The sequence below is a fragment of the Salarias fasciatus genome, chromosome 18 (genome assembly GCF_902148845.1).
Source record: "Salarias fasciatus chromosome 18, fSalaFa1.1, whole genome shotgun sequence".
Classification (NCBI taxonomy): Eukaryota; Metazoa; Chordata; class Actinopteri; order Blenniiformes; family Blenniidae; genus Salarias; species Salarias fasciatus.
This window is the reverse complement of record NC_043762.1, coordinates 29,260,407-29,286,310: the sequence shown is the minus strand read 5'-3', so window position 1 is coordinate 29,286,310 and position 25,904 is coordinate 29,260,407. Positions and strand designations below refer to the sequence as shown.

Below are 25,904 nucleotides of genomic sequence, written 5' to 3'. Positions count from 1 at the left end.
TTTTTACACAAATATACAAAGGTAAGACATTTCATGTTTTTCCTTGCATAAATATCAAATTCGATCCTTTATCCTGCAAAACCGATGAAAGTTGCATAGAGAAGTGATGAAGAGCGAGCGCCGTGTGTGTCGTCACCGTACAGGTGTGGTTTAGTTCAGATCAGTTAGAGGGAGTGCCGGAGGTCACACACTTCATCACTTCATCCAAAACTGCTCTCAGACACTTCAACAACTGTGTTAATTAGTACTGAAGAAAACAGTGAAAACCCATAAACGACGTGCTACCGAGTGAAAAATACAACATTTTGGTGGAACTTGAAGCAGCTGCTGCTTTCTCTGGAGCTTTTTCCCAGCAGGATGTCTTCCTTTCAATGTAAGGATTTAAAAAAGAGAGAACATCTGGAGAGTGAAAGGGATATACTGTTTTTATGACACATCTTTAACTGTAAAATAGTGAAATAAACTTTAGTGCAAAAAACCATGAGTGTAACAGGTGCGACGTACCGGATATTTCTAATGATCTCTCTTGCAGGAGAACGGTCGTGCTTTTTATTGCATGTGGATCCCGACAGACATGAACAACTACATCTTATCATGAAACAAACAAACACCAGGAAGCCCATGTTTAACCAAACGTTACTACTCACTAGGAGGGATGTGCGGAGATTAGAAATGTGGTTCAAACTCGAAACTCAAAAACTTCTGCTTCAAGTTGCTCGAATACAGCTGCATTTGTCGAACACTGAACTTCAGTGGTACTTTAAGCTGCTCCAATTATAATTTCACTTAAAAATATATATATATATATATATAAGAATGCAAAACAGTGAAGAGCAGGTTTTGCACTGGGCGTTTTGGCATTTGGAAACGTTGTGGAGGAAATGCAGGACGCTCTACCAGCAGAGCACGCCGCTCTCCACTGGAATCTATTCAGAGTGAAACATTTTTCGCTGATTCGTGTTTTTAATGGACGGACTGTTTTATAGAATCAACACTGCCACACGAATTGCAGCAGCAACTTTAAAATCAAAATACAACAATGTACAAGGTCTTATTTTGGAGGGAAAAACATCCGTTTACCTCTGATGTGAGTTCAGGATTCAACATCTCAAAGAAAACATCAGACTTTACACTTCATGTGTCGACGATCACATGAAGAACTTCTTCAAAAAGTTGTTTTCTTTCTCTTGAGAGAGCGACAGGGCGTGATCCTTTAAAGAACCGATAGAGCAGGTCCAACAGTTGAAGGATGAACTGCAAGCGATTGCATTACTGGATATATAATCTCACGTCAGTATTTTCAGTTGAGTGGAATGATCTGCACAAACTCATATCTCGCTGCTTGGGAAACCTTCCTCTGACTCCAGTGGAAAAGACTGGCTGAAAAAATAATTTACTAAAATCCTCTATTGATTCTAGGGAGGCTGAACATAAACAACGGTCTAGAAAAGTTTTTTTTTTTTTCTTTTTCTTTCAGGCACCTGAAGTAGAAATGATCATCCCAAGATCAGAGCATGTTCTCATCACGGAGAAAAATGTGTCCTTTTCTTTGTCTGTCAATTTACTTTTGAGTTTTAAAGTCACACAACAAACAACAGAAGGGATCTTAAATCCCCCTCATCACGGACGAGACGCTGAAACATGAGAAACTTTCCAAGAACAGAAGACAGAAAATCTACATCTCACAATATTAAATATAAACAACCTCTTCAGAAAAATAATCTCTATGCAGTTTCCATCATGTGACTGAAAGCTCTCTGTGCTGAAGGAGGGCGGCTCCGGGACCGCCGCTCTGAAAAGGCGCTGCAGATCTCCGCCGCTGTGCTCCACTGGACTCACAGCTCATACACTCACTCGAAAGATAAAGGTCAAGTGCTTGTTTTTCCTCTGAAACTCTCTGAAATGTATTCAATCTGCCTCCACCGCCTGTTTGTCTCACATCCAGGAGTCCATGTCTGAGACCGTTCCGTCCGTTTCCCCCGCCGCCTCCTCCGTCTCTGCGTTACATGGGACAGACGTGGACCGGCCTCTCCCTCTCCGCCTCGTCCTCCAGGCTGCCGGTGCAGTCCATGGTCTCGCCGCCGGGGAGCGTGGGAGGCCAGCTCGGCCCGGACGGGTCCGCCTGGCCGTCCCCTCCTCTCTGCCTGCAGTAAGGCGGGATCTCCACCACCACGTACTTCTTGGCCCAGCCGCTCAGCGCCGCCCGCTGCCGGGCGTCGCTCCCCAGCTGGCCGGCGTCGAACCGGGAGGTAGGCGCTGCGGAGGAGGAGGAGGAGGAGGAGGAGGAGAGGTGAGAACGCTCAGCCGTCGACTGATCTGCCCGCGACGGCTGACGGCACCTCCCTCCGCCGGGCTCACCTGGGAAGGCGGCGGACAGCTGAGCGGCGTTGGACGTGGCGGCGCCGGCGGCCGCCGCCAGGTGGAAGATCTCGGAGCGGGGCAGCTGCGGCGACACGGGCAGGGAGTGGCACTGCCTGCCGGGCAGCTGCTGCCAGTAGTACGACGCCTCCTGCTGGGCGGCCCCGGGCCCGTGCGCGGGCGGCTGCGGGCTGAAGGCGCTGCCCGGCGGCGAGTGCAGGTCGAACACCAGCGAGAACACCGACTTGCTGGGCACGTCGTAGAACTTGATCTTGCCGCCGCACAGGTCCTCCCGCGCCGTGAAGGGGTTGACCTTGCGGGCCTTGGAGGGCCGCTGGACGACGGGCGGGTGGTAGTGCGGGTCCGGCACGTTGACCTTCCGGCCCGGCTTGCAGGAGAAGATGTCCGACTGGCTGCGGCTGAGCCAGATGTTCCGTCTGGGACGCGGCGATTTGGGCGGGATCTTATCATTCTGGAAACCCAGAGGGTTGAGCCGCTTGAAGGCCTGGATCTTCTCACCTGGATGAAGAAAACAAGACCTTCACTGGTACACACATTAAAATAAATCATCTGAACACATCGGTTAGAGGAGGGAATTCATCTCACAGTCATTTCTTTTTTACAGTCTCACTGAAGGAGACTGAAAAATAACCACTAGATGGAGACACAGGCTGAATTCAGGGCAACCATCCTTCTGGAAACTTACTTTCAAAGCAATGAGAGACACATTCTGAGTGGTCTGATTGGCTTCAGTTCTGGAACAACACCACTAAGTAATAATTTCACACCAGCAGATGTTCCAGTGATTGCTGGTATTACTGTGTAAAGTCTGATGGATGTAAAAACATAAACCAGCAGGTGTAATTTAACACATAATCCAACCGAAAAACTTCTAAAGCGTCCTGCTGTTCTATTTCTGAGCGATCGCATCCTTTCTGTCCTCTGAGAAATATCTGGATTACTTGTTTTACCCCCAAGTACCTAAAAGACACATTTTGATAAAGTGTTTTTCTCATGCAAGCTGAATATTTTGTACTGAGTGATCCTCGCCTCAGGAAACGTTGACGCTATAAGCAGAGGGGGGAGTGGGAGGGGGACATGGGGACACGGAGACAAAGCTGGTGACATAACAGCTGAGGACAAGGGAGAACTGCTCGATCCCGGCCTTGTTTCACCCAAAATAAAAGTACGTACCAGATTATTCTCCTGCCGACAGAGTGTGCTTTATGTATTTATAACGAGACGCCGGGCGCAGCAGGTTCTGCTGCTCGCAGGAATCGCGGCGGCGACCCGTGACATAATGCGCCACAGAGAAAAGGAGCTGTTGGGCTTGTCTAAACAAAAACATCCCTGCCGCCCGACTCCGTGACCGTCAGACATGCAGGCGGCCGGACGGACCAGGGACCGAATTAGAAGTGAAACCTGGGCCGGCTCGGATCGAGTTCCTCAAAGGAGGAATGTTGATCTCAGACCAAATTTTTCGCCTTCAAGTCAAGAAGAAGTTTATATTCTCAACAACCAAAGGAGTCAGAATCAGAGCCGTGGGTCTGAAAGTGTGAAGCAGTCGGCCAACGTTGGCATCTCACTCATTTCAGTCAGTTAAGATCAACAGAAACTGAGCACAGTGTCAAGTGCTGATGGGAAGAGGCAAAGGAAATGCTGAGTACATTCTTGTCGCCTTCCTTCATTTACAGCTTCCCCCAGCTCTTCCAGGAATTTACGACTCCTGCGATGTGGCTTTCTATTGGCTGAGAGCCGAGGACTCAGGTGGACGTGCTACCTTTAGGCTTCTTGTCGTTTTCTCCACCGAGAGGGACGCACTCCTGCTCCATCTCCTCAACTTTCAGACGGGCGATGATCTCCTCCAGGTGCCGGACGATGTCCGGGAAGGACGGGCGGAGCTTAGGATCCATCTGAGAGGGAGGAGAACACGGGACGGGTGAGAACTTCCTCCATGACGGGGTCGTCTTCTGACCAGAACGAATCAAAGAACGATCAACACAAACTCAAACAGTCCCCACAAAAAAAAAAAGAAAAAGGATTTTAACCACTGAATTAAAGGTATTTTGTAGTATTTTTATAACAGCATAAGTTTTTGGCCAATTTGCTTTTGCAAAAACATCACCTATTCTCAGTCTTTGTATCTGATTGAAAAAAAAAGATCTGGAAACATCCTTGCTGGGAGGAAAAGACAGAAGAGGATGATAAAAGCGAGACAACAGACCAGGATGAGAAGAGCTGTAAAGAGCCAACACAGGATCAAACAGCAGGGGGTCGCAGGAATCTTCCAAACACTAATCTACCGGCTGTAATTAATGACGGAGCAGAGGAGCCGCAGGTCACGGCCAGCGATGATTTCAGTCAAATTAATCTGCCTACAAAGCGTCTGTGGTCGAACATATCTGACTCTCTTTTCTAGACTCAGCAGATATTTAATTGAACCACAAATCATCACATGATTGATGAGAAAAGCCGAATCTTTCATATATCTGATCCGGCTTTGAGAGAATAGAGCGCCCCCCGGATAGCACGCCAAATCAGATTATTCAGATAATCAGATTGCTCCTTTATTTCTGGATGAGGGAATAAAAGTATCCAAAATTAAAAGGAGGAAAAAAACTAAGAAAAGCTTGTAAAGCTTTACAGTCAGGAGAGGCTGTCTCCGTTTGGTGCACGCTGTAATTTGTGAAGAGACGAGTCTGAGGAGGGGTTAACTGAACAGTAAGGTGGTCTCACATTGCAGCAGTTGAAGGCCAGCTGCAGGAAGTCCGGAGGACAGTCTCCAACCATGTGCTGGAAGGTGTGATAGTCCAGGCCGAAGTTCTGCTCATGAAGACCATGCGGACAGACAGAAAATCAGTCTTTTATTATTAAAACTAACATTTCATTTCTCACAGTGGGATCACAATTGTTAAAAATGGTAAATCAGCTCTTTGCAAACAAATCTGACAGACATGGACCTGCTGACTCTGATTTTTAGAAAATCAGTGACTGACAAACAGCAACTCAAGTCTGTTGTAAAAACATAAACCCATAAAACTGAAGGATAAATTGAATTTTAACAAGGTGCTATTCACGCTGAACTGCTGTCGCCTTTAATTCTGCCAGTCGGTCATGATAACCGTGACAGACTGGGAGAAGGGTGTGGCAGCTCATTTATCTAGGTCTGCACGCACAAAGAAGGTGTGATCGGAACTGCAAATAAGGGCGAAAAGCTTACCTCAACTGTCTACACGCACTTTGGTTACTGAGTAAGACGAGGCCTGTGCGTGATGAATCACTCAGAAATGTTTGCCTCGCAAGAAACAAGCCTTGGAAATCAAACACTACATTTAATGGTCAATATTCAAACAGTTCATTCTATACCTTCTTTGTGAGTCACTTCACTTCACAGCGTGAGCCATGAGGCGCCTGTGTACAGTAAACGCCTGCAGAGGCAGGCTGTAGAGTACCAGGAGAGGCAGCACCCACCTCTGTGCGCGGGAGGAAGTCAGGGTCGGCCTGGATCCTTGCTATGATTTCACAAAGCACTATTCCATAGGAAAAGACGTCGGCCTGAGAGCGACACACAAAAACCGACACGTGTTACTAATACAGTCACGATCAGTGAATGGTTTCACGTCATAGTTATTCTGAGGGTTTGTTTGTTTCACGGTCGGCGTCACGAGACGACGTTACCTTCTCATTGTAGAGCTCGTCTCGCAGCACCTCTGGGGCCATCCAGAAAGGAGAACCGACCACTGACAGCTTCTCTCCTTCAGCACTGTTTACAGGAAGACCAAAGAGTGTGAAAGTGAGAAACAAGCTGCGAAAAATGAAGAAGTCACCAGAAAAATTTAAGAAATGCTGCAACGTTGAAACGACTCATGAACACTTGTCTCAAAACATGAGCTCGCTCTCATCTTAGAGTGCGGAAACAGCAGGGTGACCTGCCGACAGGTCTGCATACGTGCAGTGTAGAAAAGGTTTTTTGCGAGTAATTTCTGGATAAAGATTTCTGGATAAGCTACGTAACAGCAACAGTCGACTCCTCCAGTTCGAATCAACTGTGTCCATTGATCCCTTTATCAAACCACTTCACGCTGCTCCTCGTTACAACTAATGGCTAACGTCATAAACTGATGACAAATAACGAATAAACGGGTATTCCAAACACTGAGGTGAGAGCACCGCACGGCACACATCGATTTAAAACATGAGAAAAACACGAAAAGTTGTGCTTAACTGAGCAACTGTCAGTATGTCCACTTTCAAATGAACACTCACATAACATTATTAAGTGCAGGAATATCCTTTATTGGTATTGTGAGACATTTTCAAATGTTTTAAATTAGTGTATGATGTTGAGAAACAGAGAACCAGGCCCACTCATCCTGTGTGTCACTGCAGTCTGAAAGAGTAAAAGCCCTGAGCTCACGCTATCAAGGCACTAAAGAGGAGAATGTGAGCTGTAGAGGCGGCTGTTAATGTTAGTGCCTGACCCATGAGTTAATAAATAACCCTCCGCCTGGTATGAGGAGGAGGAGGAGGAGGATTCTTTAATGAGATAGCTGCTACAGCAAAAATAAGAAAGGTAGAAAAAACATCCTGCTTGGCAGACATGAACCAAAACACGGTCAGAGCCAATGATAAAAATATGACCTGACTTCTCTTTCTGCAGCGATCTGCTTTTATAATAAGAAGAAATGAGAGAAAAGCCACTTCGGAGATGAGCTGAAGACACATGCAGCTTTTAAAGAACCGAGGAAGAGACAGCAGAAACAATACTGAAAAAGTTTGAGATGCATCAACCAAACCAGAACCTGTTCTACTTTCAAAGTTAAAGACCGATAATAATTCATTCTGAGGCAGTGAAAGGTGTGTGAAACACTGAAACAAGCTAGAAAATACACAAGCACAACCGTGCCAGTTGATCATGCGCTTAATAAGATGAAACAGAACAGGACAGACTTCCAGTTTGTCTCATGTTGTCTGAGAATATAATCTTGTTGATGTTACTGTTCATCAGCCTCTCACCAACCTCATCCATTCATTTAACAGTAAATGACATCCCACAACCCAAATTTTACAAGAAGAGCTGTGACTCAAACAGAAACTGCTCAAATAAAGACCAGAGGCCGGCCTGAAGCACACATCAAAGGCTCTAAGCTCTTGTTCTGGTGGCTTCAACACTGAAACCGTGTGAGGTTTAGTGGGAATACTTCAAACTGTGAGGCTGAGAGAGAAACACAAAATGAGCATTCACATTAGGGCTGTAGTTTGGTTGTTTTGTTTGTTTGTTCAAGTACAGATGAGGATTTCAGTGCTCTCCTATAAAAAAGGAAGGCTGCTTACAGACTGGTGGGGATCTTTTCTGCCAGGCCGAAGTCTCCCACCACCGCCGTGTAGCCGCCGTCGTCACATTTGATCAGGCAGTTCTGTGAATGAAGAAGACCACGAACAAAGAAACTGGTTTTTAGGAAGCTGCAACACGAATTACTGTGCGATCGAGCAACAGAAATCAATCCTCCACTTCCTTTTTAAGCTGGACTTCCACACGCCGGAGCAGCACGGCAGTGACATTCAGCCGCTGAGCTGAACTTTAAAGCTCTCTATACTCACTGGTTATTTATACATGTCCGCCTAATTGACATTTAGAAAAAAAAACAAAAACATCTCATCTCGTACAAGCTTGCTTAAATTTCCCTTTGCACGTGTTAATTCTCCGGATGACAGGTAATAAATCTGATTTTACAGCAGGGTCCACCATGTCCCTCCTCACCTCGCGGTGCCAGCATGGCTCTGGGTCAAACTGGAAAACTAGAAGCTGCTTGGATCCCAAACCGCCCATCTGACCCTGACAAGTGTTCTGAACAGAGAGGTCAGCAGGGCCAGAAATAAAGGAGCAGCCAAGTGTGCTGGGAAAACAGCTACCGAGCAAACTCACAGGAAGGGACTGCTTTTCATCTGTTTCAGACGGACACTCGGAGCCGTTATAAAAGGCATATTGGGATATCAGCATGAGGTCAGAAGGAGCCAGCGTCTGAAAGTTTTCCACATCAGTCATGTGCTGATTTTCCACAACACTGCATGACAGATCGCAGCTGCTTGTGTTCAGCCGACCCATCTCACCTTGGAGGTGAGGTCCCGGTGGAAGATGCCCTTGGAGTGCAGGTAGGCCAGGCCGCTGGCGATGTCACAGGCCAGCTTGACCCTGGTGAGCCAGCTCAGGTGCTTGTTGCTGTCCAGAAGCTGCTCCAGGTTCCCACCGTTAATGTACTGCAGAGGAGGAGACGGACGCATGAGTAAAGCACGGTCCATAAGACCGACAGGAAAACACTCTGAAACAGGTAATGAAGGTTGAAAGATACAGAACTTCATATGTAGAACTGCAGAGGTGATCGATTCCTTCATAAATTCATCGCAGTGGGTTGTATCTATGGACTATTGTTGAACTGAGTGTTATTTTGGAGGTCAGTAACTCCGATGGCATGCCACCATTAATTAGTGTGTGAGCGTGAACAGGTCAATGTGACTAATGGTGGAAAGCAACTGAGACTATTCATCATTCAGGAAACATTAATCACCTTCAAATAAAAATGTGTCAAACTATCTTACAAAAAAAAGCATCAAAAACATGGCAGTGAGACGTTGGAGGGGTAGACGGCCTCGCAGACTAGAATGACGACATGAATTCATGAAATTAACGGTTGTAGCTCATTTCCAACAACAGAACACTCCAACACACAATTCCACAAATGCAGGATTTCGAGATGAAATATCAGATTCTCAACTCTGAAAAGCAAACTGTTCTGCAGGGACCAGTGAGCTTTTGGCATTTCAAATGACTTCTAAAGGGATGATCAGAGTGGGAAGACTCCAGGGTAACATTACACACCCAACGCGCCGTCTCAATCACTCGAGCACTTCAGCAAATACACACTGATGTCCTGACGGACTACTCAAACACTCAGGCCGCCTGCTCATCTGGCAGGCTGTGGAATCATTCACTGATTCATGGGTGGCCTGCTTGGCATCCTGGCACGTCAGCTGGTGTTGTGACCGACTGTCTCAAACAAACCTGTTAAGCGGCCTGCTCAGATAACGGATTTCCACGTTTCCCCGAGACCCTCCTGCCGTATCGCAGCGGCTGACGGGTGGAAAGCCGGGATGAGGATGAGTGAGCTCAGTGGGTTTTAAAGGCACGTATTCAGGGTCCCCTCACTTTGTCTGTCAGCTTTGATCCAGAAGATCTCGCCTGACCTCTCTTCTCACATGCAAACACACAGACACACTAATCCCATGTCACACATCACGAGCCGGAGCAGTTCACTGGTCTGGTTTAGCCGTGGGTATTGGTCTGACAGACAGGCGAGGAATTAGAACAAAGGGAGGCGACGCAGACGAGCGGAGGGCAAGACATTTTTATCACAATATAGTAAAACTCAAAGTCCAACTAAGTCCAAGATTTCTGCAAAAATGAACTCAGTCCTCCATCCGACTGCAGATCAGTACCAGGAACACGCTCTGTCTGGAACACCTAACAAATCCCAGTTGCGTCAGGAGGCGCCTTCCCGCGGCGATCGCTTTAAAAGGTGAACAGATCACCACTCAGTGGATCCTCACAGACGAGACTCTTCCACATATCTGACTGAACACCGACGGCTGACTTTAGATTTGAATCACAGAGCTTGGACTTTTCAAACTTGGGATACTGAAACATTACACAATGTTGAGTCAATGTTTATGATCCATTCTGCAATTTCACTGGAAACAGCAATTTGTTCTTTAATCTTAAATGTCAGTAGAGGGAGGGGAAACTTCCTCACACTGCACGTGAGTGAAATGTGTTTCGATGTCGTTCAGAAACATTTACATGTCTGTTCGCCTTGTTTCTACAGCATGAAAAAAGTTCTCACTGGGACTTCAATTCTCAGCCATATAGCTTGGATTTATAACTAATGAGATGTGCACGTCCGTTCTTGCGCGACCCTTTGAGCACCATAACACTTAAATACAAGGGTGTGTCTGTGTGTGTTTGCAGGATAATTCCAGCCTAATGAATCTGACGTGTGCTCAACTTTTATTCACATTAACATCCTATGAGATGAAGAGCATCTGTCCAACAAATGCATAAATGTAAAGTGTTCACAGTATGCACACAGTGAACCAAAGGAAGTGGAATTATGCCTGAAAGAGAAAGTTTCATGTGGTTTTAATCCAGTATCAAGGACTATGTTAAAGAGGGAAGTTCACAGATTAGAGATCATTTACAAGAATTTGAAGACTGACTGATGCCGACCTTTTTTCAAAAGACCTACAGATTGTGCAGTTTCAACGATCTTATGGGTTTATTATGTGCCACAGTGAGTAGGTAGAGCATCAAGTATCAGAGGTCGCAACGTTATTCTGCCAAGTAACTGAAATAAACTGCTGCTGCAGATAAATCATGTACAGTATATATCTGGAATAACGTCTGGAAACCTTAACTTACATAGCCTTGCCATTTTAAATAACTGAACTATATGCAATGGCACCAGCCAATTTGTTTGTTGAAGGCCTTCTCCTGCGATGCAGAATGGTGAAAATGACGTCAGGACTCTGTTAACTGGATGCATTGCTGACAATCAGGAAGTCAAAGCTGGTTACTCCATTAACAAAAGCCAATTACTGCAAACATACACACTGACGGGGAGTGCACCGTCAGCTGCTGGCACGTTACCTTTACTGGCTCCTTCCACATTTATTTTAAAAGAGCTGTTTTGCATGGTCTTGTAGCTGCTGCCATTATTATATAATAGTTTCCTTAAAGACTTGAAGAGGTGTGTTCTTCTGTGCGATACTGAAATGCCTGCCCCCTACTGACGGGCTCCCAGCAGGACTCACCCTTTCATGTCCCGTCATGCACGCACACAAATACACACAATCAGCCCAATTCAAGTCGTCAGCGGATTACAGTATTTGTGGAGCAGATTCCCGAGCGGCCGCAGAGTTCAACATCTGCTGTCTGCATGTCGGGGTTTAGGGGGAGAGGATAAGAGGGATCCAACCGGAGAAAACTCTACTGGGGACAGAAAAACCCAGACCAGTCCTCCCACCTTTCTGCACCACTTCATTCAAGATTTAGACAACGCATACTTCATTCTAACAGCAGCATATGCGGCATAAGCAAATGGAAACCATATTGTTTTGCGGGAGTGTGTGAATGCTGGGCCAACTGAAAAGTATCGAAGTGGAAGTAAAGCTGCGCTCAAAAAAAAGCCTCTTATTCATTCATCGTATTTTTCCAGGAATTTGCTTGATCCTATTTGCGGCGTTACTGATATACCGCAGTAATCACTCAACGCAGCGCATGCTGGGGCCAGACAGGTACCGCAGCAGGACAATGTACAATGCCGAGAGAGAGGAAATAAGAAGCGTACAGTCGGCCACAAACGCTGTGAGAGCTGCTCCCCTGTGCTGCAGGTTAAAAACCCGGGACAGGCTCGAACAAAGAATCCTTGTTTGCTGCTGAGTGTGGCTTCAAACAGGAGAATAATCCTGCCATGGGTCATGACTTACAGCAGTACAGATTATGACTGCAGGAGCATTTCTAATAAGGTGCATTAATCTAAAGGAATAAAAATAATGCGGGACACTGATTTGCCACATACATGTTTACTCTATCATATATCCCATAAATTGTAATCAAGTAAATGTGCCTGCTGTCTGAGTCACGCTAAAACATAAAGGTTTGCCTGTGCTATAGGAACGCTGCGCAGTTTGGGATTACAAAGCATTTACTCTATGGCATTCAGGAACTCTGGCTGCTACAAAAAGCAGCAGGTTTAGATGAGGGACCTCATTATTTCTGCAGGACTTGGATAATGCTTGTGTGTGTGTGTGTGTGTGTGTGTGTGTGTGTGTGTGTGTGTGTGCGTCACTGAATTTACAGAGGTAGCCTGGGGCCACGCAGTCGTTTCATTCTCCGTATCCTCTGAGCAGTTTCATAGTGGGGGTCAGGTAACAAAACGCCAGCAGCCTGCTACCGGGGTCACAGCCTTCAGCTCGGTCCTGACGCCACACAACAGGATCTATTTACGCTGCAGCAGGAAAACAAGACCTACCACAGTCTGTGTGTATGCATGATCACAAGTTTCTTTACAATGCACTAATTCAGTGTGTGTGTGTGTGTGTGTGTGTGTGTATATATGCATGTGTGTGTTTCTTAAGATGTCTTCGGTTATGCAGCTGCAGATTGCTGGTTGCTCTTTGTCAAGGCTACAATAAGCACATTGACTGTGCAGCAGGACAATGTAATTAAGAACATGTGTGAATGTGGGGGGCATCGCTAGCAGTGCATGCTTTCTTCATCCACAGGTGGTGAGCCGTTTGAAAAATATCCATGCATTTCTTCACTGCATCCAACTCTTAAGCAGTTAAGAAAATGAGAAGAGAGTAACTGAAATGGATCTGAAGACGCGCCTGACCACTCAGCCTGCTGCAGACCAGGAGACGTGACAATCTGTTCATCTCACTGACCATGCTGCTGTTGCCTCACTCGGATGAAATTAAGTGGTTTTATCTACTTGGGCAGATCCTAATCAATGTGGGACGGCCGCCCAGAGCGCTGTAAAAGTCACTTTATTGGCATCACAAATCAAGACACTTTGCCCTCGCATTATGCAAACCTTTTTATGACAGAGAGTATTTTATCACCATATTCTGTCATTAAATGTTGATATTTACAGCCAGAATGCCACTGAAGCACTGGGTCCTGGTTTTTATTTCATTTTTTTATTTTAAACACACTTAAAGAAAAAAAAATCTGTCCTGCATTAAATCCAACAGCAACCCAGAGCTGAAGTGTTCAGCATCCCACAGGACGTTTAGTGCTTTAGGTTTTCCATAATTGCAGACTTGAGCGCTGCCGCGCTCCTTTCATGGGTGACGTGACGCTCGCCTGAATAACAGTCACATTTAGAAATTACACTCCAGTGTACGGACACAAGCAGAAGGGCATAAATCCACCAAGATGCTACCTTTCATTAGGAGCAACGCTTTCATCTCACATGTCATTACTTTGTACAGAAGCTTTAATGTGGGAAGAGATAAAACGAGTGTGTTTGTGGCCAAGTTATCGTACCTCTGTCAAAGCGTGCAGCTGGCCTTCGTGGACACACACTCCTTTAAACCTGCAAAAACAATGCAAATTAAAGTTACTGAATCAATTATGACAAGACCATAATTCAAATAGCAGGAAATTCATGAGGATTTGATTGAAATCGATTACGGGTGCACTGAGAGAGAGACGGTGGGTGAACGACTTGACACAAAACCTGACCACTGCCTAGTTTATCCTCATTTACTCATAATGTTGGAATGATCCCAAGAAACACAGGTTTGGGCTTTTCCTCCTCTGTGAAAACAGACAAAGCAGGTAGAATACTATAGAAAAGATCAAAATTCCACTGGGCAAGACCAGACAGGTGATTACTGCAGACTGTTATCAGGAGGATAATAACAGCTCGGCGGCTTCGCCTGCATTCCTCCCACCTCTCCCGCTGCCCGACCTATCATCTCAAAACACCACAGAACGCCAACCACAGCCATCCGCCATGTCTTTACACTGATTTGCTCATTTCTCTACCTCCTCATCATGTTCGATGTCGCAGTATTATACCAGTATTCCTCCAACCATGAGCAAACACTCCCTCATTTTATACATTTCTATGAATTACATTAAGCATTTTGAACCCAGAGAAGATGCAATGAAATGTGTGTTTGCAGAGTGGCACCTAAACAAACTCTGTACATGAGCTGTGTGTGTGTGTGTGTGAAGGGCTCATAATTCTGGAGGCAATGGAAAGGTCAACTTTGTGGGTCCTTTTGGATTTCAGCGAACAATGACACCCTCAGTGCCCACTTGTTAACACACTGACACATACAATCCACTGGGCAGCACGCTGAACAAAGACGCCATTGTAGAAGATGTTTGCATGTGTGTCCGTGCACACACAAAGATTTGATGCATCTATGTGCATAATCATATACACTCACTCTCTCACCCACTCCCACAAGGAAAAAACAACCTTTCTCCGGGGCATTTCAGTCAACCTTCCTGAAGTTGACTGATTTTACACTGTCACTGCAGTGAAGTTGAATTACTCTTTATCTGATTAATAAAGTCAGATGAGAAAGCTAATCAAACATCTCTACAGAAAGTTCACCTCCACTTCTGAACGACTCAGAAACAGGTTAAAATCACTGTCTCCACTTCTATGAGCTGTCTGTAATTAATGACATGACGCCAACGCCACAGTCTGAAAGACCTGGTCAACAAGAGTAACCAGCTCGACGGGGTTCACACGGTGTAATGGCTTTCTCATTTAGTCTATGCAATCGCTGGCCAGATTATCGAAAAAAAAAAAAAAAATAGCTCATAGCCTGTGCTTACTCTCTTGTGACAGAAAGAGTCCTCGCTTTTTGCCTCCAGGCATCTGAGAGATTTTAAGAGGAGCTGGCAGTTCAGAAAATCCACTCTTAATAAGGTCTGTGTTTGACACAGTTTCAAGCCACCCCAAAGGAAGCAGGCCACAACCACAGACCGACGAGGAAAGTGAGAGGAGGTGGAGGTACAGAGAGCAGCTGACAGGAAGGAAAGATATCACCGAACAGGCCGAAGCTGCGTGGAAATGACTGAAAGGCTGTTTTACATTTGTGCAGCAATTCAATATGACCTTGAAACTTTAAACACAACAGAACAAAAAAAATAACCTTTGTTTTGGCAACACATTTATTTATTAAAACGAAGTTTTTACAATTGACCGACCTGAGTATGTTCTGATGGCAGAGGCGGTTCATCAGCTGGACCTCTCTCAGCATGTTGGCTCTGTTGCTGCTGAGCTTGTTCATCTTCAGAGCCATCACTTGGTCCGACGCTCGGTGTCGAACCTGCACAGCAACCACATCCACTTAATGGTACAGGCAAAAGATACATCTGAAAAAGCTGAATACAGCCTTCATCCCAAACATCCACACACACACGTGACATTACTAGCAGTCATGAGCTAGACTACAACGGTCAGGCCTTGTTCAGCGTGTGCTCTTCTGTTGCTACATGCAGCAAGAAAACAGAGGAAGCAGGAAAGGAAGGCGACACATGAAGTGAAATGAGGACAGTCGCTGCTGACAAAGCATGAAAGAGCGAATATGTCAATTGAAAGCAGCAGAATCAATACTGTATTATTGTGCTTTGTGGGGGGTTGTTTCCATCCGTTCGTTAGATAACTGTAGCATCACCGTCACTCCATCCTGCCACCCGCTGCTTCCAACAGCCGTCACTGAAAATACACTTCACACTATAAAAAACTTTTACGGCTTCATGACAACTCTGAATCTTTTCAAGCTGGGGCTTTACAGAGCGCACGCGTCAAGATTTAACGAGATGTGAGGTGAAGTAATGCGGCTTCTTGCGTTTTAGTAACTAATTGTTTCCACTGCTTGGTGAAAACAAATCGCAGGAGATGGCATCAAACTCGACCGGGTCTCTGAAGAGAAGCTGCTAACGCTGTGCTGGCAACAGACTCTTAAGATTAATGCAGTTCAGGTGAAAACACACTTAAATCCATTGTGCTCTCTGTATTTTATTTGAAAATGATTTCAGACATGTGGGCATTTGCTTACTAAGAAAAAAAAAATAAAAATTAGTATTGTATTTAAAAGAGGAAAACCCCTGAAAGAACATTTTGCCAATTTAATTCAGATAAAGTCACTAAAACAGTTGTTTACAGAGGAAATCGCACCATCTATGTCCACATAGTCTTCAATATAATGAAGTGACAGAAGGTTTTTACACCTTCACACTGCAGGCTGAAGGGAGAGCCCACCTGAATTACCAAGAATTGAAGCCGACACTCACGCATGAGAGAAAATAGGAAATATCAACATGCAAACCACAGAGAGCAGCAACCAAATGACTAAGCTGCTGCAAATACATCTGTAGACCTACACTCACTTCCTGACAGCGCAGATAGATTTAGACCCAGCTGATGCAGAGGCTTGAAGTGGTGAGACGGCGTTCAGTAATTAAGTATGGACACCTTAATGTTGTCTCGTGCCCTTACCGTCCTCTGTTACTGCTGCTATGCAGCGGATGGAAGGAGGAGTGACAGCATGGATCACATAGCTGGCATTAAAGAAAATCATGGAAATGTGCACATGATGCTGCTTCTATTCTGTTTCACGATATGGAGACAGCTCTGGGAAAAAAAAATTTACTGTGCTGCTTTTTTTTTCCCTCCAAAGTTTGTTCTCACAGAAGAATCATGTGAATTATAGGTTTTGGCGCAGACCGACTTCCTCTATCTGCTGCTCCGTGTGTCTCATATATACAGACACAAAAATCTCTCTGTTCAAGTTCAAAGGAGGGGGCCCTGCTATAAGAGCCGGCAGGCTCCACCACGGGGCCGCCGCAACAACAGATGGCCACTCCTCCCAAGGCCTCCTCCCCCACATCATCTATCCTCCTCTGACCCCCCGGCTCCGCACCGCTCACATCCCCCCAACCTGCATTTACTCCGATCCCCCCTCGTTCTGCTCCAACAAAACGTCGCGGCCAATCCTAATCAGCCCTGTACCAGTAATATCAGTCCCTCCCATCTTCCAGCCCTCTGCCTCTCAGATGGGAAACAGAGCTCCTGTGTCCTCCTCATCAAAACATCAAACCCGCACTTGGTTTTTTTCCATCCTCCCCCAACCTAACCCCCAAACAGTTCAGAAATCTACCATCTCCTCAAAAACCTTCCAGCACTACACCCTGCCGTTGCATTCCTTTGTGCATCTAAACCTCCACTCGGCCCCCGTCTCTCATCCTTTCCAGCGAGGCCCCCGCCCCACCGCCCTTCATTTAGCTCCAGCATCCGCCATCACTAATTCCACCGCCGCCTTCCTTCCTCTCTCTGCACATTATTTTTGTTAACTTTGACCTTCTCATCATCACCCTGCCATTTAGGCATCTTCATTTCAACTTTCTGAAAAATCTGAGTCACAATACCTGTTACACCAAACAAATTAAAAAAAAAATCTAATCTAATTTACCCAACGAATATCGTACCTAACTTTAAAGACCTTGATTGCATCTCCTTGCAGTTGTTTGTTCGTCTCCAGCGCTCACTGGCAATGCCTTGTGCCATGAATAAGCTCCAGTGTTTCCAGAAAGCGCAGAGCGGCATACCCAGGGCGCAGTAGGTCACAACAGACAAAGGACTTAATACAGGCTTGATATGGCCAAGAAAATTCAATCCGAAATGTGTCTCGATTAGCCCCGATTCAGATCTTTCAGATCTAGTGGGGCGATTCCAAACCATGTGCACATCACTCCGGCAACGCCATATCGTCAGCCAGCTCGCACGAAGGAAACCCACTGTCACACCAGTTCACTGATCTGTTTTTAATCTTTCCTATTCATAGTTAACTGTAATTTAACACACTCACAGCCATAGGCTGCCTGCGTCACTCATCATTTATTCATTAAAGCCACAATTTTCTCACCCTAACACATCTGAACCTGTACAAACATCACGGTGGCATCGCTGGCAGAATGAATACAAGCTGATAAATTCATTTCTCTTGGCTGCTGGAATTTGTTTATGCAAAACCAAGCAAGCTTGTGTGACTTCCATTCACATGTGTGGAGGGGGAGGGGGTGAAGAAACACTGTCAACAGCCCCGCATCCAAATGATGCCGCTCCACCGATCCCTGCCTAACTTGACCTAAATGTGGAGGAAGGACTAGTTAGCGAAGATCACTCCTGTTTAACCCACAAAGCTCATCAGGCTGACAAGATGCAATCGAGCGGAAAATTTAATTCGCTTTAACACTTCGATCTCTCACACAAGAAATATAATTTTCTCACAAAGCCTCTTGCACAACAAGTTCCTTTTTTTCTGTGATACTATCATTAACTGTCGCAGAACGGCACAATGGACGATTTTTTTTTTCTAAGCATAACAGACCAAAATTGTATCCAAAAGTTGATTTATTACCAAAGAAGAGTCCTTACTAAATACCTCTGATGGTGGATGAAGTGTCTGAAGCTCAATCAGCAGACGACAGAACAAACAGATAAACGAGGGCGATCTAAAGGAGTTCAGACAGAACAGGAAGGCTGAGGTCGGATCGTCTCTCCTCCCACCTTGAAGACGTCAGAGAAGAATCCCGAGCCGATCCACTCGCAGGTGAAGTCATCCAGGCGCGTGAGGCAGGAGAAGGCACTGATGAGGGCTCGGTAGGACGACGGCCACACCCGGCCCGCCTGGACCACAAGCACAGGCAGGTGAACACAGGCAGCAGACTGCTAAATATACAAGACCATTCCTGGTGTGTGCTGACAGGGCCAGATCGGGAGAGAGCATATTATTAATCAACATGGAGTGAATGAAACAAAGAAAGGTGCAAAAACAATCAAGCTTTTGGTGTTTCTGTCAACAATAAAGACAACGATGCGGAGTGAGACCTGCTGGTGAGCCGTTCATACACCGAGTTCACTCAGAGTCCGCTCATATCAGCTCCAGTGGCTGGAAATCCGCAGTCAAATGATGTGACGCGAAAGACGCACGAACTGTGACTCCATGTTTCCTGTAAGTGTGAGTGTGTGTGTGGTTGTCTGCCCTGTGATGGAGTGGAGATTTGTCCAGGCGCACCCTGGACCTGCTCCAGCCCCCTGCAGCTCTACGCTGGACAGAGCTCCACCGACGACGGACGGAAAAACAGATAAAAATTTGATGCTTCAGCTGAGTCAATACTGTATGAGTGTGAAGCTATTGTCTTTGTGTCTCATTTTCTTTTTTAAAAAACATTACAGAAAATTACATACAAACTGCAAAGTGTGACATCGAGCTTTTTAAAATGTAATATGAGAAAAGAGAGACTGACCTGCGACGGTGGGCCCATGCCGATCTCGCACAGCCCTGGCCCTCCCACACTGTCTCTGTCCTCGCCGAGGCGCTCAGGGCGAGTGGGGAACCCGGCGATGGAGTTGCGTTTATTTCGATCCATGGTGAAGTGAAAGCTTCCGGTGCCAGTGAGGGTAATCTGGGCCTTTTTCCGCAGTGTACCCACATGACAAGACAACAGGGTTCTGTTGACGGTGCCCAGGCCTTTACGGCAACACAGCGCGTTCTCAGTTTACGTCCTGGGAGGAAACATCTCACACATACCCACACATACACGGAGAGTCCGTTTGAATTTTGTTTAGGGCGCCAGTGGGAAGAAACGCTGGGTGGATCCCATAAGGTTCTTGCAGACTACTTCCTCACAGCTTCTGATGTAGGAGACCAGCAAGTAAAAAAGCTCCTCAAATGCTTGACGGAGGTATGGGGAGTCTTTGGAGACCTAGAGAGAGAGAAGGGACAATACATCAATGGAATCCTGTTAGATTATGATCAGTGAAGAACCAGTGGGGCACACTGGACAGATACTGTTCCACACCCTCCTACTAACCACAGAAAGCCGTGTCAGTGATTTTCTTGAAAGGTTCAGGCAGCTGGAGCTGCACACAGGACCAGACAAGCTACTATTGCTCAATAGACTCAAATGTAATGGCTGTAATAGGGGCCGATTGTCCAATTATGGGAGATTAGCCAAGGAACAGCCCAGGTCCTGGACCTTTCTGCCATCCAAAACAAAGTCAGCAGGACACAAAGGGGAAAAGGAGAGGAAATCTGTGGCCAAAGGTCTTTTTTATACCTGTTGACAATGCAGCTTTCATATCTTTTAAGAAAATGTTATGCTGGAGAGAAAAGAAAGATAATAAGCCTGACTTTTAAATCTGTCTTTCAATGAATCAAACTTTACTAAACAAAATTTGAATCATAAACAGAAGTACATTATACTAATTGCGGGAGAGACCAGCGGTTATGGAAACATGTTACTTCTTCCTAATCAGAAGCAGAAAACGTCCCAGCAGTTTGGCTGTCCTTTGAACACACTGGAAATCATTAACTGTAATCATTATTACCTCCTGAGTACAAGCATCTCAGACTCATTACGGAACAAAATAGTCCATGACGTAATCCTTGATCCAGAATAAAAGCAATAGTGAGGAGTTAAGACCTTTTCCCAAATAAAGCTGTAAAACTCCTCACAGCAAGCTCATCACAGTATCAGAAAAACAACTGCATCATTAATTCTTCTCCTTATTCAACTTCTTTTTTTAGATTTTGAACTAAATTGTGGCATACAGTGAATGTACATACGTGGACCCTGAGTCTTACCTTCACCCCTCAGCTCTTGTGCTGTGGTGTAACAGAGTGAATGAGTGTGGAACTTCCTACTTTCCAGCATCAGATTTACAAACAATGTAACAGTGGTTGCCAACAAACGCAACACAACCAAACAAAGAGATTTGCAGAGGACCACTCTGGTTGCTTGGGGTAACGAGGCAAGCGCTACTACTGATCCCGTTTATTTTTAACTCGAAAACACTTCTACTTAACTTTCGCATTTTGTACTTTCCAGATAAATGTGACAAATTAGATTTCAGAAAGAAAGCCAAAAAGGCCACAGTGACGTTGACCTGCTCACTGAGAATTTAAACAGAACAAACTGAACACTCAGTGATCACATAGAGACACTGAAATGGTTGTTTTAGTGATTGTTTCAATAACCAAACTTATCCATCAATCAATTAAAGCACTGTATGTGTGATCGCAGGGCAGTGGAGCCAATCCCAGCTCACTGCAGTGAAGGCAGGGTGCACCCTGGACAGGCTGCAGTCTATCACAGGCCAAATGCAATAAAACAGACACTCACATTAACACACGGGCAATTTACCTTCAGCAATTACCTCAAATAAATGCTTTTAGACAGCGGGTGAAAACTAGAATACTCAGAGAAAACCCATACACATGAAGTGAGAGCATGCGGGCACTACACAGAAATGAATGGACTGGATTCAAACCGACAGCCCATTGATAATTTCATAGATTTCTTTTAAGTGTTTTCCACTATATATTCAAGTCAGACATGTTTACAGGACAGCATGAAGCATCTAACAATGTCACACTGGACTTTAGAATATTGTGAATCCATTGTTTTCATGTAGGTCACAGCAGTATTCTTACCCATAAGCTGAGTGAAAGAGGCTTACCCAGCGCTACAACAATGTGGAAATTTACCTTCAAGTGCCTCCAAGGTGTAACAACAAAGTAAACACACCAACTATTCATTTGAGGTGAAACTATTCCTCTAAGAGCTGGAATCCAAAAGTGAGCTCATGCTGATCAGGAAAATGTGAGAGTTTGAGCTGGACACATCCCTCTGATAGGAGAAGCAGGCTACAAGCAAAACCTGTGTCCTAAAAACACAAACACAAAAGTCATTTTGGATAAAATGAGATAAGCACAGCAATGACAGCAGACTTCCTTAAAGTAACTGCAGCCCTATCCTGGACCATTTCTGAAATCACTCTCTGTCCCAGCCACATCCTTAAAAGGCTTTTTATCCTCCCTTTTCTTTTTTCTTTCCAGTGACACCTCGTTTTCTGCTTTGTTGAAACGGTTCGGCAAGAATAAAAGTGTCTGTGCCAAGAAAAATGCAGACCACAAGTACCAGATGTCAGTGACCCGATCTAATTTCAGGAGGGTTTTCGTTCACGAGCCCAAACCGAGGCCCACATTTTCGTGCGCAGAATTTGAGCAGACAGGAATAGATTGTGAAGTAGTACACACACTCAGGCTTGATTCATACTTGAGTGCAGTGCAGCAGAGAAGGGTTTGTGTGTTCACACACCCACATCAACAGTGGAGGCAGCCTTGACAAGCCAAACACAAACTTCCCAGTCCTACTAACACCTCTGCCATGCATCAAGCACTAACCAAGCAGAGGACACTGGATGGGTTTTCTCTTCAGCATAATGACAAAAGCTGACAATCAAGACAAATTCCTACATTAACACTAATCTGACAACCGAAGCTTCTGACCATAAAATAACTTTATCTGACCATATATCCACTGATATATAAAAACTAAATAATAAAAAAAAACACAGTCTACAAGTGTTTGTGACTATATTTGGCTCCAAACTGTATGCAATTATTTCTATATCCAGAAGACCTGCTTTTAAAACACCACAGTAAAGGAACTATACAGGGAAAAGGGAGGACTTCCAGAGGCACCCTTCAAGCTGTGGCCTGTTCCTACTTCAAAACAGATGGGAGCACCGAAGCAGCCTCGGGCCAAATGCTTAAAAAGCAGTTTTAGGGGGACTGCACACTGTCCAGCTGTGTCCCACTAATACAACATGCAAGCAATAAATCAAAACTTAAGTGGTGTTTTAATGATGGGTTGCAGAAAGGGCTGGAGTGTCTCTGAAGAGCAAGAAGTATTAGATGGGTGTGTGTAACTCAAGAGGCATTCATTTGTTCATGCTCTGTGCACATAGTCTCTCACAGTGTCATTACGCCTTTTTTAGACATCCGCAATCTCATCTACAGAAACTGTTTGTGCACCGCAACAAAAATAAACATTTTGCAGGTGCTTTGGTAAGATGGAAGGCATTTATCTTGTACCCCAGCTCAATAACAGAAATGCAAAGAATCCGAACAAGGTCACATTGAACGAGACTGGGGAGCAGCTTCTTATCTGAGCACCATCGATGGTGATGATATAGGTGAGGCGGCGCATACCTGGCATTCTTCAGGGGTGTAAGTAATGACAAAGTCCACACACGCACACCTGACCACTACCTGGATGGCACACACACACACACACACACAAGTGACTCTGCTACAACGGGTCATTTACAGCAGATTGAGTAGATGTAAGAGTGAAGTGATAAATCAACATGTGATAAAATAGTGTTGTGAGCATCACACAGAGAATGTAAACAAACCCTGAAAGCAGCGCGCAGTTATTTACTCCCTGAAACCGCTCGGTTGACTCACCTAGTTTTATTTCACAGAGTTGGCACGAATAGCCCGAACTGGGATCCATTCCGTCGGCGACAGGCATTTATTGTAGGAACAGAAAAGCAGACAGAGACCGTTCAGACGGGCTCGTTTGTCAACAAAACTCCGGCTGCGCACGGAGCTAACAGAGGTTAGCCCGAGACCCTTCAAACGCACGAGAAGTTTCTCGACGCGACGACACAAAAAAAACCTCCACTCGAGAAGGGAGAGTCCGGGAAGTATCATCAAAATCCGCCACTATCGTCCGTGTGTGCACCGAGGAGCAAAGTGCGATGTTGTCTTTTTCTGTACCGCCCGCGATAATATTTCAGTGGACTGTTGCTGTTTGACAGCTCCGTCGTCGCTCCTCTCACAACAGGCCCCGCCCACTGACCCCGCCCACACATGATTGACACTTCTGTAAGCCAATGAGGATGCTCGTCGTCCAAGCCTATCAAAAACGATCAAAATAATCAAATCAATCAAATTACACAGATAAATGTTAAAGAAGTGATGTTGAAATCACCAGGAGTGATGATAACTCTATGCTAAAGGTTATTTCTGTAGTCATAGAGCCCTTTATAGGTCCAATATGTTCATTGTTATTGTTTTAGGATCAACATTAGTTGCCAAAGGTGTGATTATATTATAAGTCATGCATATATTAAATAATACTCATAGATCACTCATAAAATCCAAAGACTTGTTCAACACTTATACATTTTTTTTTACCAATTCAGAGACATCCACAACCACACCCAGAGCAAAAACAAAAATATTCTGTAACTTTGAACAAAATAAAAGTTCATGCTTAATTTAAAAAGTTCCTTTTTCAGAACTGCTTTCTTCAGTTTCTTTTTGAATGCTGCTCTCCTACTTTCCAGAGTTATTTGTGGTGGTAGACTACTCTGGCATGTGTTCCAAAGTCAACATGTACTTAAAGATTCCTAGGAACCTAAACTTGTTTAAAGGATCACATATTAGGGAAAACTTGTCAGCAAAGCTGTTTGATTTTGTCAAAAAAAAAAAAAAAAAAAAAAGCTTTATTCAATTCTGAATTAATTGTATGAAATCCGTCCCAGTATTTTTTTCGAGACAAGTTTTTACCTTTCAGTAGATTCTTTTCTATGCACCTGGAACAATTATTTGGGCCATTGATTTGAATTACCTGCCTCGTAGCAGGAATATTGTGGTTAATTAATGAGCCAAAGGAAAATTACTTATCCATTGTATTACTTTTTCATTTCTATGTATAGATTCTAGATTCATGCTGACAAAGTACAGCATTTGTTACACTTATTTTCAGTAATCACATTTCAAACAATCTTTGGCAATTATTAAATCATACTTTGAATATCAGTAACAACAAAATTCCAACGCTCAAGATTTCACAGATCTGATTTTTTTTTCTTTTCCCTAAGGATCCATGCACTGACTCACATCCTAGGGAATACAGCATCATCTAGTGGACAATCATACACAGCACTGGAAAATAAGACTGCTCAAACAACAGAAGCAAATGCTCAACAGGTGTCCACAGTGTAATCCAATGTGTCATTACTCATTTTCATCTGAGTTATATCACAAAACTGGAAGTATTGAATTTAATCTGGACAATAAACACATATAAAAAGGAACAGGAGAAACAACAACAGTGGGCAAGGGCAGTACACATTTTTCATGACATCAAGTTAAGTTTAGACTCCTAGTTTCCCATCCATCCATCTTCTGTAGCACTTTAGCAAAGGTTCTCAACATTTTGTTTAGCCAAAGCTTGAGTTATTCTCCAAACACAAACAAAATGCAACTAAGAGTCTTGCCCCAAAAAAACCCTCCATAAAACCTCTGCGTCGACACTATGCGCATCTCCAAAAGTCTCTTTCGATGCGACACAGAACCTTGGGAGCAGTATGCAGACCATAAGGGCCGTGACACAGAACTCCAGGGTAGAAGTGACTGTGTGGACCAGGGGTGAGAAACTAATTTTCCCAAAGGGTCACAAGAAAAATTAGAAGAACTATTGAGGGTCGAGACTTGAATTTTGCTCAGTAAGAATTACCTCTTAAAAGTATTTTTTTATACCATTTTTATGAACTCTTGTTGCTTCTCCAAACTTTTTTCTTCCCAGCCTTTGTCTGTAAATATTTTTTTTTCAAATGCCAAATAAATAAAAATTACTTTTTTTTCATTCACCATCATTTTCCCACTATAAGACACTGATTGTGTGAGGTAACAGCTGCCAGCACTGCTCAATATGGTTCTAGACACAACCAATTATGGAAAAATGGCAAATTACTAAAATAAAACCATGTTAGATGTAATGAGGTTTATTAATACAGTGAATTTCATTTGATGGATGATTTCCCAGTGATGTCCTGAGGGCCGGTCAAGCAGAAATAAAGGGCCAAATAAGGACCTCGGACCTTATGATGACTGTTTAGGCCTTAATTCAGCATTAAAGCCTCAATACAACTGCCTTCATATAATTCTGCATGTTCATCTTGTAACTGAGGCATAAATAATGCAATACACACCATTCGAGTTTGAGTTTACAATGTGTTTCAGTAAATTGTTGGTTAAAGAATCCGCGATTTGTGTTTCATAAGGAAGCATTTGACCCATCGGGGCCACCGTCCATT

The 25,904-nt window shown here is 44.5% G+C and overlaps 1 protein-coding gene across 1 annotated transcript; it reads right to left on the bottom strand.

The window, feature by feature from the left end:
* On the bottom strand, nucleotides 1-23,641 carry tesk2 (testis associated actin remodelling kinase 2). Its single transcript, XM_030115110.1, has 13 exons — nucleotides 23,263-23,641; nucleotides 19,253-19,711; nucleotides 18,513-18,632; nucleotides 15,149-15,270; nucleotides 13,463-13,511; nucleotides 8,470-8,616; nucleotides 7,693-7,775; nucleotides 6,037-6,121; nucleotides 5,830-5,913; nucleotides 5,095-5,181; nucleotides 4,139-4,271; nucleotides 2,359-2,877; nucleotides 1-2,256 (listed from the first exon to the last, which is right to left on the bottom strand). Exons 2-13 carry the CDS (start codon nucleotides 19,373-19,375, stop codon nucleotides 2,003-2,005), a joined length of 1,806 nt encoding a protein of 601 aa, XP_029970970.1. The 5' UTR covers nucleotides 19,376-19,711; nucleotides 23,263-23,641; the 3' UTR covers nucleotides 1-2,002.
* Between the last annotated feature and the right edge of the window lie 2,263 nt (nucleotides 23,642-25,904).